Source organism: Cottoperca gobio, unplaced genomic scaffold (genome assembly GCF_900634415.1).
Source record: "Cottoperca gobio unplaced genomic scaffold, fCotGob3.1 fCotGob3_220arrow_ctg1, whole genome shotgun sequence".
NCBI classification, from domain to species: domain Eukaryota; kingdom Metazoa; phylum Chordata; class Actinopteri; order Perciformes; family Bovichtidae; genus Cottoperca; species Cottoperca gobio.
This window is the reverse complement of record NW_021166853.1, coordinates 184264-202833: the sequence shown is the minus strand read 5'-3', so window position 1 is coordinate 202833 and position 18570 is coordinate 184264. Positions and strand designations below refer to the sequence as shown.

The following is an 18570-nucleotide window of genomic DNA, read 5'->3' as shown; positions in this document are numbered from 1 at the left end:
CAGAAACATTTATTTCAATTATATTTGTATGTTTTAATATGCAACAAAAAATATTTTTATTTTGTTGATTTAAATGTGCAAGAAAGCAAATATAAAAAATATTCGTCATTTTGTGTCTCTTTGAAGTCATTTTGTGTCTCTTTGTGGTTGTTTTGTGTCTCTTTGTAGTCATTTTGTGTCTCTTTGTGGTTGTTTTGTGTCTCTTTGTGGTTGTTTTGTGTCTCTTTGTAGTCATTTTGCTACTCTTCCTGGTTGCTATGTGGTGAAGGCCAGGAAGCCCTGACACTCAGTTCAGTGATGTCTCTACATACTGTATGTGTGCATGTAAATGTGTGTATGTTCATATGCACGGTACCGTATTATTATAACACAATAGATACAGTTTATAAAAAGAAAATATAAAAAGATGAATAGGCTAATCTGTGATTGCTGTGAGTTGAACATATGTTGTAATGTTGGGAGGTGACACGGCTGCTCACTGTTGATTTATCCCCACAGGTGCAGTATAACAGAGGAGCCTACAGGACGTGTGTAGGGGCCAATACAGAGTGTTAGATAAGGACATCACAGGCCCGTGGATTACAGTAATCCTGTCCATTACAGGGTCGGTATCACACACTCATAGCATTCAGCTCAGAGAAGGAAGATGGAGGTTCCTGCTCGACGTGCTGCCGTGCTCTTCCTCCTGCTTCTATCTCACGGTAAGTCCCTGTGCACCTTGGATATTACTGATGAATCATAACGCACTCTGTCTGCCTTAAAAACAGGAAGATACTCACTGCTCATATGCTCACTTATATGTGAATCAAGAAAGAAATCCTGCATTCAAACTGTTACTTCAGTAAAAGTACAAAAGTATCAGCACCAAAAGTAAAAGTACTCATTATGCAGAATAATATATATATTATATTACTGATGCAATAATGTGTTCATCACTTTAGTGATGAAGCTGCTAAAGGAGGAGCTCATGTATTACTTTATATAGATTACTGCTGCGTAGTTTAACCTCTAATACTACACACATTTAATAGGTGATTATATATATTTCTTTATCACTAATCTGAATTTTTAAGTAACTAAATAAATGTGTAATGTATGTTTAAAGTACAATATATCCCTCTGAGATGAAGGGAGTAGAAGTATAAAGTAGCATGAAATGAAAATACTCAAATACAATATAAATACCTCAAAATTGTACTTGAGTAAATACTTTCCACCAACAAAGTTATATTTTTCTTCAATATTATAGTTTTTTCCCCTCAATTCAGGTTTCTTGTGCTCATAAATCGTGTAGAATAATTAGAGATTTTTGTCACGTTTATTGTCTTGTTAATCAAATTAAAATACCTGCAAACAATTCATACATCTAAAACAAATGATCAAGTTATTGTTCTCCAAATTCTCTTGTATAGTTTCTATTTTTATTCTGTTCTAATTTTAGTTTATGTACCGCCTATTTTAATTCCTCCTACTTGGCGTACTTATTTATAGAAGGATTAGACAGGTTATCAAGGCATTAAACAGTAACAAATACACACAGTAAATATATAGAAAACATAATGCAGAATATAAAAAATGAGTTTAAATTAATTATAATACACCAAACTACTACATCTAAAATATAAAAATAGTACAATCATACTATAAACATATGTGTAAAGTGTTTTAGCATTTATTTATGTCCTTACTGATCAATAACGTGTTTCTTAATCTTAATCTGAAATTATTTTGTCTTCATTTCCTCTTTAGTTCCTTCTGTAAAATGTTGTTATCTGACTTTCATCTGCTCCTTCACTTCATGCATCTCTTGACGTGGCACAGCCCTGATCTCTGTTCACTCTCAGGAGGTAAGAGTCCAAAATAAATAATAATAAAGCAGCCGGAAGAAGATTGAACTCCGGATTAACTGGTCTGTGTGTCCTGCAGGAGGAGGAGGCTGTGCAGGAGGAGGAGCTGCAGGAGGAGGACCAGCAGGTCATCGAGACATGGACATCAAACATCAAATCCTGCACCTGCGACTGCGAGTCGGCTGATTCAACGACACGTAGCCCCACCGTCATCCCATCTGAGCTGCCCACCGCCCTGCAGCCCCCACCACAGAGTCACCTGGAGAACTGCATGCCAGGTGAGGTCACATGACCCGAGTCACAGAGATCATGAAACGTCCCCACTTCATTACTCACATTAACACAATTACTTTTTATATTACAAGTGTTCATGTTTAAATATGTACATGATGCATTATGTAATGTAGCTGTTGTGAGTTTAAATCTACACACACAGTTACAAACACACACTCTGATGTTCTCATGTTTCCTCTCACAGAAGATAAATAAATCGACCAGAGCATGAAACGACAAAAATGTTTTCGCCTGTAGTGTCTCACCTTTAGTAAAAGTTAAAAGTAAGTAAAAGTTACATGTTCCTGTTACATTAATGTGTGTGTTACATGTTCCTGTTACATTAATGTGTGTGTTACATGTTCCTGTTACATTAATGTGTGTGTTACATGTTCCTGTTACATTAATGTGTGTGTTACATGTTCCTGTTACATTAATGTGTGTGTTACATGTTCCTGTTACATTAATGTGTGTGTTACATGTTCCTGTTACATTAATATGTGTGTTACATGTTCCTGTTACATTAATGTGTGTGTTACATGTTCCTGTTACATTAATGTGTGTGTTACATGTTCCTGTTACATTAATGTGTGTTACATGTTCCTGTTACATTAATGTGTGTGTTACATGTTCCTGCTACATTAATATGTGTGTTACATGTTCCTGTTACATTAATGTGTGTGTTACATGTTCCTGTTACATTAATGTGTGTGTTACATGTTCCTGTTACATTAATGTGTGTGTTACATGTTCCTGTTACATTAATGTGTGTGTTACATGTTCCTGCTACATTAATATGTGTGTTACATGTTCCTGTTACATTAATGTGTGTGTTACATGTTCCTGTTACATTAATGTGTGTGTTACATGTTCCTGTTATATTAATGTGTGTGTTACATGTTCCTGTTACATTAATGTGTGTGTTACATGATCCTGTTGCATTAATGTGTGTGTTACATGTTCCTGTTATATTAATGTGTGTGTTACATGTTCCTGTTACATTAATGTGTGTGTTACATGTTCCTGTTGCATTAATGTGTGTGTTACATGTTCCTGTTACATTAATGTGTGTTACATGTTCCTGCTGCATTAATGTGTGTGTTACATGTTCCTGTTACATTAATGTGTGTTACATGTTCCTGTTGCATTAATGTGTGTGTTACATGTTCCTGTTGCATTAATGTGTGTGTTACATGTTCCTGTTGCATTAATGTGTGTGTTACATGTTCCTGTTGCATTAATGTGTGTGTTACATGTTCCTGTTACATTAATGTGTGTGTTACATGTTCCTGTTACATTAATGTGTGTGTTACATGTTCCTGTTACATTAATGTGTGTGTTACATGTTCCTGTTGCATTAATGTGTGTGTTACATTAATGTGTGTGTTACATGTTCCTGTTGCATTAATGTGTGTGTTACATGTTCCTGTTACATTAATGTGTGTGTTACATTAATGTGTGTGTTACATGTTCCTGTTGCATTAATGTGTGTGTTACATTAATGTGTGTGTTACATTAATGTGTGTGTTACATGTTCCTGTTGCATTAATGTGTGTGTTACATGTTCCTGTTACATTAATGTGTGTGTTACATTAATGTGTGTGTTACATGTTCCTGTTGCATTAATGTGTGTGTTACATTAATGTGTGTGTTACATGTTCCTGCTACATTAATATGTGTGTTACATGTTCCTGTTACATTAATGTGTGTGTTACATGTTCCTGTTACATTAATGTGTGTGTTACATGTTCCTGTTACATTAATGTGTGTGTTACATGTTCCTGTTACATTAATGTGTGTGTTACATGTTCCTGTTACATTAATGTGTGTGTTACATGTTCCTGTTACATTAATGTGTGTGTTACATGATCCTGTTGCATTAATGTGTGTGTTACATGTTCCTGTTATATTAATGTGTGTGTTACATGTTCCTGTTACATTAATGTGTGTGTTACATGTTCCTGTTGCATTAATGTGTGTGTTACATGTTCCTGTTACATTAATGTGTGTTACATGTTCCTGCTGCATTAATGTGTGTGTTACATGTTCCTGTTGCATTAATGTGTGTGTTACATGTTCCTGTTGCATTAATGTGTGTGTTACATGTTCCTGTTGCATTAATCTGTGTGTTACATGTTCCTGTTACATTAATGTGTGTGTTACATGTTCCTGTTACATTAATGTGTGTGTTACATGTTCCTGTTACATTAATGTGTGTGTTACATGTTCCTGTTGCATTAATGTGTGTGTTACATTAATGTGTGTGTTACATGTTCCTGTTGCATTAATGTGTGTGTTACATGTTCCTGTTACATTAATGTGTGTGTTACATTAATGTGTGTGTTACATGTTCCTGTTGCATTAATGTGTGTGTTACATTAATGTGTGTGTTACATGTTCCTGCTACATTAATATGTGTGTTACATGTTCCTGTTACATTAATGTGTGTGTTACATGTTCCTGTTACATTAATGTGTGTGTTACATGTTCCTGTTACATTAATGTGTGTGTTACATGTTCCTGTTACATTAATGTGTGTGTTACATGTTCCTGTTACATTAATGTGTGTGTTACATGTTCCTGTTACATTAATGTGTGTGTTACATGATCCTGTTGCATTAATGTGTGTGTTACATGTTCCTGTTACATTAATGTGTGTGTTACATGTTCCTGCTACATTAATGTGTGTGTTACATGTTCCTGCTACATTAATGTGTGTGTTACATGTTCCTGTTACATTAATGTGTGTGTTACATGTTCCTGTTACATTAATGTGTGTGTTACATGATCCTGTTGCATTAATGTGTGTGTTACATGTTCCTGTTATATTAATGTGTGTGTTACATGTTCCTGTTACATTAATGTGTGTGTTACATGTTCCTGTTGCATTAATGTGTGTGTTACATGTTCCTGTTACATTAATGTGTGTTACATGTTCCTGCTGCATTAATGTGTGTGTTACATGTTCCTGTTACATTAATGTGTGTTACATGTTCCTGTTGCATTAATGTGTGTGTTACATGTTCCTGTTGCATTAATGTGTGTGTTACATGTTCCTGTTGCATTAATGTGTGTGTTACATGTTCCTGTTGCATTAATGTGTGTGTTACATGTTCCTGTTACATTAATGTGTGTGTTACATGTTCCTGTTACATTAATGTGTGTGTTGCATGTTCCTGTTACATTAATGTGTGTGTTACATGTTCCTGTTGCATTAATGTGTGTGTTACATTAATGTGTGTGTTACATGTTCCTGTTGCATTAATGTGTGTGTTACATGTTCCTGTTACATTAATGTGTGTTACATGTTCCTGCTGCATTAATGTGTGTGTTACATGTTCCTGTTACATTAATGTGTGTTACATGTTCCTGTTGCATTAATGTGTGTGTTACATGTTCCTGTTGCATTAATGTGTGTGTTACATGTTCCTGTTGCATTAATGTGTGTGTTACATGTTCCTGTTGCATTAATGTGTGTGTTACATGTTCCTGTTACATTAATGTGTGTGTTACATGTTCCTGTTACATTAATGTGTGTGTTACATGTTCCTGTTACATTAATGTGTGTGTTACATGTTCCTGTTGCATTAATGTGTGTGTTACATTAATGTGTGTGTTACATGTTCCTGTTGCATTAATGTGTGTGTTACATGTTCCTGTTACATTAATGTGTGTGTTACATTAATGTGTGTGTTACATGTTCCTGTTGCATTAATGTGTGTGTTACATTAATGTGTGTGTTACATGTTCCTGCTACATTAATATGTGTGTTACATGTTCCTGTTACATTAATGTGTGTGTTACATGTTCCTGTTACATTAATGTGTGTGTTACATGTTCCTGTTACATTAATGTGTGTGTTACATGTTCCTGTTACATTAATGTGTGTGTTACATGTTCCTGTTACATTAATGTGTGTGTTACATGTTCCTGTTACATTAATGTGTGTGTTACATGATCCTGTTGCATTAATGTGTGTGTTACATGTTCCTGTTATATTAATGTGTGTGTTACATGTTCCTGTTACATTAATGTGTGTGTTACATGTTCCTGTTGCATTAATGTGTGTGTTACATGTTCCTGTTACATTAATGTGTGTTACATGTTCCTGCTGCATTAATGTGTGTGTTACATGTTCCTGTTGCATTAATGTGTGTGTTACATGTTCCTGTTGCATTAATGTGTGTGTTACATGTTCCTGTTGCATTAATCTGTGTGTTACATGTTCCTGTTACATTAATGTGTGTGTTACATGTTCCTGTTACATTAATGTGTGTGTTACATGTTCCTGTTACATTAATGTGTGTGTTACATGTTCCTGTTGCATTAATGTGTGTGTTACATTAATGTGTGTGTTACATGTTCCTGTTGCATTAATGTGTGTGTTACATGTTCCTGTTACATTAATGTGTGTGTTACATTAATGTGTGTGTTACATGTTCCTGTTGCATTAATGTGTGTGTTACATTAATGTGTGTGTTACATGTTCCTGCTACATTAATATGTGTGTTACATGTTCCTGTTACATTAATGTGTGTGTTACATGTTCCTGTTACATTAATGTGTGTGTTACATGTTCCTGTTACATTAATGTGTGTGTTACATGTTCCTGTTACATTAATGTGTGTGTTACATGTTCCTGTTACATTAATGTGTGTGTTACATGATCCTGTTGCATTAATGTGTGTGTTACATGTTCCTGTTACATTAATGTGTGTGTTACATGTTCCTGCTACATTAATGTGTGTGTTACATGTTCCTGCTACATTAATGTGTGTGTTACATGTTCCTGTTACATTAATGTGTGTGTTACATGTTCCTGTTACATTAATGTGTGTGTTACATGATCCTGTTGCATTAATGTGTGTGTTACATGTTCCTGTTACATTAATGTGTGTGTTACATGTTCCTGCTACATTAATGTGTGTGTTACATGTTCCTGTTGCATTAATGTGTGTGTTACATGTTCCTGTTGCATTAATGTGTGTGTTACATGTTCCTGTTACATTAATGTGTGTGTTACATGTTCCTGTTACATTAATGTGTGTGTTACATGTTCCTGTTACATTAATGTGTGTTACATGTTCCTGTTACATTAATGTGTGTGTTACATGTTCCTGCTACAGATGTTTTCCCTCCTTTACATCCTGTTGGTAGTTGTTGGTATCCATCCATCGTCTACCTCTTATCCGGGTCGGGTCGCGGGGGGCAGCAGCTCCAGCAAGGAACCCCAATCGTCTCTTCTCCGGGCCACATCCTCCAGCTCCGACTGGGCGGTCCCGAGGCGTTCCCAGTGAGGAGATATAATCTCTCCACCGAGTCCTGGGTCTTCCTCGGGGTCTCCTCCCATCTGGACGTGCCTGGAACACCTCCCTAGGGAGGCGCCCAGGTGGCTCCTTACTAGATGAACCACCTCAACTGGCTCTTTTCAACGTAAAGGAGCAGCGGCTCTACTCCCAGTCTCTCCTGATGGCTGAGCTTCTCACCCTATCTCTAAGGGAGACGCCAGCCGTCTTGTACCCGTGATCTCGTTCTTTCGGTCATGACCCAGCCTTCATGACCATAGGTGAGGGGAAGAACGAAGATCGACCGGTAGATTGAGAACTTTGCCTTCTGGCTCAGCTCTCTTAACGTCACAACGGTGCGGTAAAGTGACTGTAATACCGCCCCCGCTGCTCCGATTCTCCGGCCAATCTCTCGCTCCATCGTCCCCTCACTCGCGAACAAGACCCCGAGGTACTTGAACTCCTTCACTTGGGGTAATGGCTCATTCCCTACCCGAAGGAGGCAATCCACCGGTTTCCTGCTGAGAGCCATGGCCTCAGATTTTGAGGTGCTGATCCTCATCCCAACCGCTGCACACTCGGCTGCGAACCGATCCAGTGACTGTTGAAGGTCACAGACCGATGATGCCATAAGGACCACATCATCTGCAAAGAGCAGCGGTCAGATCCTCAGAACTGCAACCCTTCTCCTCCACGACTACGCCTCGATATCCTGTCCATGAAAATCACGAACAGGATTAGTGATAAAGCGCAGCCCTGGCGGAGGCCAACATTCACTGGGAAATGAGTCCGACTTACTGCCGAGTATCCGGACACAACTCTCGCTTTGGGCGTACAGGGATCGGATGGCCCTCAGAAGTGACCCCCTCACCCCATACTCCCGCAGCACCTCCCACAGTATCACCCGGGGGACACGGTCATACGCCTTCTCCAGATCCACAAAACACATGTAGACCGGATGGGCGTACTCCCAGGCCCCCTCCAGGATCCTTGCGAAAGTGAAGAGTTGGTCCGTTGTTCCACGACCAGGACGGAATCCGCATTGTTCCTCTTCAATCAGAGGTTCGACTACTGGCCGAACCCTCCAGGGAGGCTGAGCCTCCATGAAGGAAACTTCATCACAAACATCTGGACATACCTGGTTTTCATTTAATTTTTAGTGTCTTTTGCAGACAGCTGATAATATTTGGCTGGGTCCTCACGTGCTCTCGATCTAATAATGAGTCTCTGCATCTCTGCACAATCACCTTCTATATGATCTATATCTATATCAGGGATGGGCAACTTTGAGGACAGTAAGGGCCACTTCCCCTGATCTATATGAATCTATATGATCTCAACAACTTCCAAACATGTTCTTGTGCTTATAGCCGGGCTTGGATCTGTGATAGAGATGATATCAGTAATAAAGAAACTGTTAGGACGAGGCCTCAGGAGTTAATCTCATTACCTGAGCAGGAATGAGAGGAGCAGATTAGGGAGCCCAAAATAGGGAGTGCCCTTCAGCTAATTGCATGAAACTGGGCAGAGCGGCACACATCAGAAGATGTCCCGATCATCTTCTTCCCCCTCATCACGCAATCAGATGTAAACTACATCACCAGAAACAGGAAGGAGACTTTCGTACCTCGAGGTTTTCTGTTTGTCAACAGGATTACAGAAACACTGTGAGCCGCTTTTCATGAAAGTTGGTGGAAGGAAGCAGCTGTTATATTTTGGAGTTTTAGTTTGGCCGAGGCGTTAGTGCCACTGTTGGGTCATTTATAATCTGATGACGGATGGTTTACAGGTGAGCAGCTGGTAACAACCAGGGAGCCGTGAGAGTGATCAGTTATTACGACGACTTCATACTGTAAAATATATATGCCTCATGTACATATTAAACACTTGTAATATAAACTTGTGTTGATGTGAGTCATGAAGTGGGGAAGCTTCATGATATCTGTTAGTTACATGTTTGACCCTGTTCACCTGTAGTGTGTACAACATGTATGACTCTGTTCACCTGTAGTGTGTACAACATGTATGACCCTGTTCACCTGTAGTGTGTACAACATGTATGACCCTGTTCACCTGTAGTGTGTACAACATGTATGACCCTGTTCACCTGTAGTGTGTACAACATGTATGAATGTTACAATACATATCTTTAAAGGAGCTTTTCTCTAAAGGAGCTTTTTCTCACACTCTTCAGCAGAAGTCTCCACTTCAGCAGCACTTACATACACCAAACTTTCCACTTTCATTCCTCTCTATATTCTGAAGCTTTGTGCAGAGGGCTTTGTTCACATGTCACTCACAGCTCATGTTATACACGCTACACTCACTACATGCAGGAGATGCACAGAGTTCTGTGTGTTGACAGGATTTAGTGATTTATGGAGTGATACAAAGACAGATCCAGAATCTGTACAAACCTTTGACATGTGAACAACATGAAACACTTTGAACCTGCTTCATCCAGACTTCTCTTTACATCTGGACATGCAGCAGATCAGCACATTTCAGAGAACTTGTAATATAAAAAGTAATTGTGTTAATGTGAGTAATGAAGCTTCCTGCTGATATCTGTGAGTTACCTGTTTGACCCTATTGACCTGCAGTGTCCCGTCTCCTCCACAGAGTGCCCGTACCATCAAGCTCTGGGCTTTGAATCTGGATCTGTGACTTCGGACCAGATCAGCTGCTCCAACGAGGATCAATACTCCGGCTGGTACTCCTCCTGGGTCCCCACCAAGGCTCGCCTCAACAACCAGGGCTTTGGGTAAGTCATGAAAACTTTATTATTATTATTATTATAGTGCTAACTGCTAAAAACGAATGTGTTTCTGTTAGCTGTGCATGGCTGTCTAAGTTTAACGACCAGCACCAGTGGATCCAGATTGACCTGAAGGAGGTCGGTGTGGTGTCAGGGATCCTCAGCCAGGGCCGCTGCGACGCTGACGAGTGGATCACTAAATACAGCATCCAGTACCGCTCTGTGGAGACGCTCAACTGGATCTACTACAAAGACCAGACAGGAAACAACAGGGTGAGTGCAGGGCGGTGTAGGGAATCCATTTAAATGTCTTCAGGCAACAGATGAGAAGCAACGTGCCATTGACTTGGACCATAAATGTGAAATTGACGAACAAATGACACATTCTGTGAGCGTGTGAGACACTATCAGTTTCTGTGTCTTCCACCATCATGGCCTGCGACTCAGCAACGCATCCAGACGTCAAACCATTTGCTGCTCCGCCAGTCGGAGACGTGTTTCTTAACATTCTCCTTGTGGCACTATGTTCTCAGTCCTAACAAGGTTCAGCTGGCTTAATTTGCAGGAGAACATAAAGGCTCAAGGCCGGGACTTAGTCGTAGGAACATCTGTCGTATGATTTCTTCTGTAACTCTCTGTTGAAGCACAATGAATAAAAACAAACGGATTCGCCGCTTCAGATTCTTTTAAATGGTGGTTGATGATGTACTCGACCAATCAGAAATGTTCAGGACACTATCTTCTCAGCTTCACTGAGGATGATAAAGTGATTGAGTGAATCCTCACATCAGTTTGCTCTTCAGGTCTTCTACGGGAACTCTGACCGCTCCTCCATGGTGCAGAACCTGCTGCGTCCGCCCATCGTAGCTCGCTACATCCGCCTGCTGCCGCTGGGCTGGCACACCCGCATCGCCATGAGGCTGGAGCTGCTGATGTGCATGAACAAATGTTCCTGAAGAGCACTCAGCCAGCCCCCCCCCCCCTGAGGAGTGCACTAATTATCTTTCTTAAAGTCTGTTGTTTTCATAAGTAAATACAAAATTGGACAACTTTAAAAATGCAATTTAGAAGCATGTTACCATCATGAATCAGAGTCAAACACTATAATAATAATAATAAAAAAGATTCAACAGGTTCAAATCAAAGGAGTTTGTTTTATTTGAGATTTACTGTTACATATGTAAACATGAATATTCTAAAAGTGTTAAGCTTTAATTTGTGGGTTTATGCACTCATGTAAATGCTCTCTTGAAAAGAAAAAGCAGATAAACACTTACTATGCTACTAATTTGTGTCTGTAATAAAAGCACATACTTGAATTTATTCAAACAGTTGATAAACATCTTCTGTTATAAATATTACCAAACAAGTCACACATCAGTATTAATATAATACACAGTGCTCCTTCAGCAACAACAATAATCCAAAGAAAGAAATGTATTGTGTCGAGTAGAGTGGCACGGTCCTCACAGATGCACGATACACAATACGGTACGGTCGTGTTTGGACTCTGTGCTGGGATGTTTCAGTCTTCACACACTGTGCACACGATGAACAGTGATGAGGTGAAGAATTTACAGAGTCAGGGCATTATATTGCTGAGCCTTACAGTCTCTTTAAAGTGCAACATTAAAAGCTTAGGATTTATTTCTGCCAAGCTACTTTCATGGCACTTTATCCCAGACAGAAAACAATGTTACAGTACAGAGCTTCTGTGGTTCTGTATTAAGATTTCTCATAAGCTTGTCCCAAGTGGTTTAGTTTGTGCAATCCGATAAAAAATACACTAGCTATGTGTTGCGATTGAGTGCGTGAAAAGTTAGCAAGCGAGCAGAAAAGTCTAAACAGGTAGCTTATACCAATGGTTTAATTATAAGCTTAACGTAATGGAAGAACAGGTGGAATAGTTAGCTAGCACAAAAGTAATGCACAAATGGTGAAAAAGCTAAAATAAATGGATAAACATTTGGAATAGTTAGCTCAAAGAAACTAGTAGGCTATAATATAATGAAAAAGAGACTATTTCAACATTAAAATAGTTAGCTAATAGTAACTACTAAATGTAATGGATAAATGGTTAAATTAGTAAGTAATGAGTAATGCTAAAAGTTATCTAGCGCAAAAGTAATGGACAAATGGTGAAGAAGCACAAAGCAATGGATAGACAGTTGAAATAGTTAGCAAAAAGTAATGTAGAAATTATTAAAATTGCTAAATGTAAAAGATAGATGGTTACCTTAGGGAGCTAAAATGAACGGTGGCCCTAGTAATAGTTAGCTAGCATAGAATTAATGGCCAAATAGTGAAAAAGCTAAAAGAAATGGATAGCCTACAGTTAACTAATTAGCTTAAAGTAGTGGCAAATAGTAAGTTAAATGTAGTTAATGGAAAGGCTACACAGTTCCAATAGCTAAGTTATAATTAGGCTACGTGGTTGAAAAGCTAGCAAAAAGTAAAGAAAATATGGTTGAGTTAGCTTAACGTAGCCTAACGGATAATCAGTTGAAACACTTAGCTAACGTTAGCAATGTAATGGACAGATGTTGAAAAACCTAAAAGAAATGGAAAACAGTATAAAATAGTTAGAAAATGGTTGAAATTGCTAAATGTAACAGATGGTTAAGTAGTGAGTTTAAACCAACACTAGTAATAATTAGCTAGCATAAAAGTAATGGAAACATGGTGTGGCAAAATTGTCGAAATAGTTAGCAATGAATAAACAGTTGGAATAATTAGTTAAATGTAGTTAATGATAAACAGATGAAAGAAAGAATTAGCTATATGGTTGAAATAGATAGCTTAACTTAATGGATAAACATTTTGGGAAATGTTTGAAATTGCTAAATGTTGGCTAACAGAAATGAGTTAGCTTAAAATATAAGGGACATTTTTGAAATGGCTAAAAGTAATGGCTAAAAGTAATAGATAGTTGGTTGAATTAGTCAGCTTAAACAAACAGTAGTAACACTGGTAGTCAGCTAGCTAGCATAACAGTAATGGACAAATGGTCAAAAAGCTAAAAGAAAAAGATAGTTAACTTCCGTATTTAGCTAAAAACCAATAGATAGAGTTGTACTAGTTAGCTAATATTTATGGGCAAACCGTCAAAAAGCTAAAATAAATTGATACAGTTAACTACTGCAGTTAGCTAAAAGTAATGGTTATAAACAGCTGGAATAGTTAGCTAAAAGTAATATAGGCTATGGTTGAAACGCTCAGCTTCTGCCTCTTCAAGCCGGAGCAGTACTATTGTAAATAATGACAATTAAACTGTATGAAAAAAATAAAATAATAAACCTTTATAATCAGTTGTGTTAAAAAGGGGTAGGACTATTTGGACGAGTTGAACCACTTGGACGTTGCTTATGTGAAATCTTTAAGTAAGAAATGAGCAACAAACAGACTTCCTTGAATCCTGGTAGTGAGGGAAGTTATCACATCCTTCAAAAAAGTATCAAGATTTCATACTCTATAATTCCTCCACACTTTTACATAAATAAACATTTCAGTAAATAATCTTAGATTACGTTACTACCAAAAGGGGATCGTCGGTATAGTCTGTACAAGGAACAGTTCTTATGTGTTGTATTTGAAATGATTGAGGTGTAACCATAGTTTTTATTATGTAACATTTGTTTAAAATATATATGAAAATGAGGATTGACACATACTGTGCATTAGAAGTCAGTGGCTAATGTTAGTGCAGTCAGAAACAGTAGATGCAGTGCGTCGTGATCTCCTACAGAGGGAGATGTCGGTTAGATTTATCTCACTTTATGGCACCACAGTGTCTAAAATGGCTGCATTACAAAAAGACATAAAAACCTAAATATCCTAAAAAAAAGAACAAATAGATTTAAGCTTTAAAGATTGTCAGTGCCAACTCAGAAAAATGACACTACAGCTATATTCTCAAGACTGCTTTGACTTGCAGTTGCACATTTGAGCGTCTGTAAGCAGAAGACAGAGCACGACAGCGTTGATGAAGAGTTACGACCCTGCGTGAGATGAACACACTGCAAAGTTACTGACATTACCAATCTCCATTGTAACAACTGATAAAACTGTATTTGTTTAGAATGCCTTCGATAGCCTTCAGGAAATACTACGCAGTACAATGTACTATATTTCTATATCCAATAGAAACAAAAATACTTACACTTAAAATCTACACTTTTATCTATCCATTTATATATATTTAATTTGTAATATATTTACTTTATAATACAAATTATAATCAGAATTACACAAGTAATAATATAAAGTCTATCAAACATAAAAAATGAAGACGTAAAAAGGCTTTTGGCCCGTTTTGCAAGCAGTGTTTCAAACTGAAGGTTTGGTTTCTGTGTGTTCATGTGTGTGTGTGCAGTCAGCAGGTGGACTGTTACGCAAGTGGACGTGTAGGAGCGACGGAGGGGAAACGGAGGAGTCTGGGAGCAGCGAGGCGATCACAGAGCCGTCTCTTTCAGGTCGTTGAGGTTTGGCATACGAGACCTGGAGGGGCGTCCAAAGCCGTGCCCGTTCTGGCCTCCCTTGATGCTCATCTGCTCCGGGTAGGGGTTGCCCTCGGGGCGGCCAAGGGCGGACGAGTGCCAGCCAGACTCCAGCTGTCCGGGCAGCGGGTAGGCCGTCTGTCGGCTCTTCAGCTGCGGCGTGCTGACCCCCGAGTGACCCCGGCTCTCTGTGAAACCACCTTGAACAGAGGCCGGATTAGGCAGCGGCTGGTAGCGCATGTCAGACTGAGCAGGCTGGTTGGAGGACGAGGAGGAAAGGTGCAGGAGTTTACGCAGAGACTTCAGGGGCTGACTCTGAAACATGACGCATCACAATGTTTAACCCTTTAAGCTTTTAACTTCAGCCCTGATCATCACTACCACATATTCATTCATTTTAATTTAACCAACATGTTTACATAATGCCACTGTTGTTTTTCATGAAGGGTTATAATAATATATAATATATCTTCTGTTTACTAAATGTTAGAGGGATTTATATCAATGATTAACAACAACATCAATTTAATACATTTTTATTTGTTGTGCAGTGTCAGATTTAAATAAATAAATCCCACTTGTTACCTGACAGGACAACATGTGGCCTTCATAAAACTATTACATTAGATTTTATTTTATTTATTTATTATTAGTATTTTTACTTTCAGTGATTTAAACTTCAGTCCTGATCATAACTACTACATATTTATTCATGTTCAGATTAACCCTTTAAAGGTCACTTTGTTTACATGTTGCCTGTTGTAAAATAATATATTTGTGTTGATGTGTCAATAATTATCAACAACATTGATGTTGATGCATTTGTACAGTTTGTGCAGGAAACCATGGAAACAGCATGAATGTGTCTCAAACGTGAGAAAACGTCTCAATCTGATGGAAAATAGTAAAAAGTTCAATTCTGATGTGGAAAGCAGGATTTTATGAAGTTGTGGTTTTAATGTTTGTCCTTAAGGCTCTGACTGTGTGTTTGTTTTCTTTATTATACATATTAAAGGAGCTGAGGTATAACTTATACAATTAAAATAAAACAAAAGTGCTGAAATGTCTGTGATGATGCAAAGGGGTTAAAAGATGTCAAAACATGCATCAAGAAAATACCTGTATCTTTTCTTTGAGACTCACCGGAGAGTGTGAATCGGACAGCTTCTCGGGAGGCCAGTCCTTGTCCCGCTCTCGGTCCTGGTCCCGGTCTCTGCTCTTGTCCCGGGTCCTGTGGCGGCTGCTCTGGTGCCCGGAGGACCTGGAGGACTTCTGGATGACTGAGTCCACCGCTTCATTAGGAACCTTTCACACATCGAGAGGACATCTCATTTAAACTGTTAAACTCACCATTTTAAATGTAACCGCGGCGCGTACACACAACGTAAAGGACAACAGACACAGAATAAAGGTTTCATACATATTGAAACATCAAACATTTTTTAAAAAACTATTTGTGCATCTTGTGTTATCCTTTACATGAGTCAAATTCGCCGCGGACATCCGAATGTATTTTTGGTAATAAGCCTTGAAAATGTTGCTCTAACTTTCTGAATTAACAAATATTATCTCAGAATTCTAAGAAAAGTTTGCATGAAAAATAAATTCTGCTTTGTTTTTCTGAATTAACAAAGTTAATTTTCCATAATTATGAGAAAAGTGTTCATAGGAAATAAATATATGTTCTCTTTCTTTCTAAATTCACAAGATTATTATATAAAAAATGCTGTTTTTCTGAATGAAGGAAATACTTTAAAATCCAGGAAATCTTGATTGAGCAAAGATTTAGTTTAAACCAGTTTTATTTTGGGTTTGAGACATTGAGAGATACCCGGGTCATAATATAATATATAATAATTAATAGTAATATAGTTGGTTGTTATTACTTTGTGCAGCAGCATCAGGACTTTCCGGCTGATGTTTTGCAGATATAATAAACATATACATATCTAAGAGACATTGTAGACATTAGGGAGGCAAGCTCGCTCAATATCTTCAAAAGTAAGCTAAAAACATATCTCTTTACTTTAGCCTTTTAAGTGATATTTTATATCTCTTTACTTTAGCCCTTTAAGTGATATTTTATATCTCTTTACTTTAGCCTTTTAAGTGATATTTTATATCTCTTTACTTTAGCCTTTTAAGTGATATTTTATATCTCTTTACTTTAGCCTTTTAAGTGATATTTTATATCTCTTTGCTTTAGCCTTTTAAGTGATATTTTATATCTCTTTACTTTAGCCTTTTAAGTGATATTTTATATCTCTTTGCTTTAGCCTTTTAAGTGATATTTTATATCTCTTTACTTTAGCCCTTTAAGTGATATTTTATATCTCTTTACTTTAGCCTTTTAATAGTGAATTATTACTGGTGTAACATTGAATGTGTAAAGGTAACTAGGATAACATTTCAGTGTGTATTTTTGAAAAGCTTGAGATCAAACAGACGGTGTTACCATGGGAAAAAGAGGAAGTTTATCTGATAAATGTGTTACATGTTCTTTACACAATTAGTGGAAAAGTGAAAGATTAAAGAATATATTGGAGAAAAACTGGCTTTAACCGACAGGTTTCATAAAACTTAACAAACAGGGGTTTGTTTATGAAGCGGGAAGATGACCAAGATTCTGCCAAAAGAATCTGGACTCACGGAGACGTCTGTGTTTTATACGTTAAAAGGTCAATAAAGAGTTTGACAAAGACGATCAGGAATGTGTAGCAAAGGGAGTAAACCAGTTGAAGGGCCACAGGGGCCCATTGTGGATCTCATGCTTTCAAAATATGGCCCTGATAGTTTAAAACATTTACAAGAATGGTGATGAATGTGGTTTTCCGACAGGAGGGTCGTTAAGTACGGCACAGATACAGAAACTAGGCACAATACTCCAATGTTATTATAATATTTTAATTCTGCTATTTTAATTCTGCTATTTTTATAATGGTACTTCAGACTCATTTACATCATCACTGTGATTATTGTACTGTAAATGCTCTAACCCTCTAATCTATTAATTGTTATGTTTTTGCTGTGAAGCACTTTGGGCTGCAATTGTTGTATGAAAGGTGCTCTACAAATAAAGCTTATTATTATTAATATTATTATTATTATTGTAGATGTTATAGAAACTAAACATGTTTGCTTCCATGAAATCCAGCTCTCAAGTAAATCAGCTTCTCTTGGGATTTTGGGAGTTCATTCAGAATTCAGATATTCCTTCTGCTTTGTTTGTTTGTTTTGTCCATAACGAGTACTAATGTCATTTTATTAGTTTAAATATGGGAGGATTCTGAATAAGTATTTCAGGCTTCCTTCCTCTCCTGCACTGAAATGAGTTGTTCCTGTTGTATGTATTCTGTATTTTATATAAACTAAATGAATCTGAGATAATAATCCTGTTAAATTAACAAGAGCAGATTTTCTTTCCATGAAAACTTAAAAAAAAAAAAAATTCTCAGATAATAATCTTAATTTCTAAAAAAGGGCAAACATCTTGTTCTCTAGTGAAGCAGGACGGCGGAGCAGTGAAGTCGTACAAATGAAAACATAACATGCATGTGGTGCCACCACCCTGATTATCCACTGATCTGAGGAAGAGAAGAGACACTCCTCTTTTAATGATGAGTGTTTTATACTATCTGCAGCTTCAGTGTTTTCAAATGCACAAACACAATCTTCCACCAACTGTGAGTGTGACTGATCCCTCCTGCCCAGATTGCATGTATTTGTGCTCTAACCCCTCTCAGCATCTGAACAAGCTGTCTCATACAAATAGAAAAGTGAGGAGAAGAAAGTGTCAGTTTAACATTTCAAAATGTGGTTTCTTTTATATTTAACAACTCGTCTGGTTCCTCCTGATCCACGCTGCGTCAAGTCGTGGGTTAAGATGCACTTTGAGGGGCAGAAGCAGATCA

The 18570-nt window shown here is 37.7% G+C and overlaps 2 protein-coding genes across 2 annotated transcripts in view; one reads left to right on the top strand and one right to left on the bottom strand.

Annotated features, from left to right (window-relative positions):
- The first annotated feature begins 646 nt into the window (after positions 1-646).
- On the top strand, positions 647-11176 carry LOC115004913 (retinoschisin-like). The gene is made up of 6 exons (XM_029426648.1): positions 647-701; positions 1822-1847; positions 1927-2125; positions 10028-10169; positions 10241-10436; positions 10967-11176. Exons 1-6 carry the CDS (start codon positions 647-649, stop codon positions 11117-11119), a joined length of 771 nt encoding a protein of 256 aa, XP_029282508.1. The 3' UTR covers positions 11120-11176.
- Positions 11177-11303: 127 nt separating this feature from the next.
- Positions 11304-18570, bottom strand: part of LOC115004909 (cyclin-dependent kinase-like 5) — a 17982-nt gene continuing 10715 nt past the window's right edge. The window contains exons 7-8 of the mRNA XM_029426641.1: positions 15803-15964; positions 11304-14974 (exon numbers count right to left, since the gene is read on the bottom strand). Of these exons, the coding sequence (XP_029282501.1) occupies positions 14615-14974; positions 15803-15964 (522 nt within the window). The 3' untranslated portion in view covers positions 11304-14614. The remainder of the gene's footprint in view (positions 14975-15802; positions 15965-18570) is intronic.

What these genes read in the sequence shown, in the direction of transcription:
- LOC115004913 (XM_029426648.1), top strand. Translation starts at nt 647, where the DNA reads ATGGAGGTTCCTGCTCGACGTGCTGCCGTGCTCTTCCTCCTGCTTCTA. An exon ending in CCTGGAGAACTGCATGCCAG is followed by an intron (nt 2,126 to 10,027) that starts GTGAGGTCACAT and finishes TCTCCTCCACAG; the next exon opens with AGTGCCCGTACCATCAAGCT. An exon ending in ACCAGACAGGAAACAACAGG is followed by an intron (nt 10,437 to 10,966) that starts GTGAGTGCAGGG and finishes TTTGCTCTTCAG; the next exon opens with GTCTTCTACGGGAACTCTGA.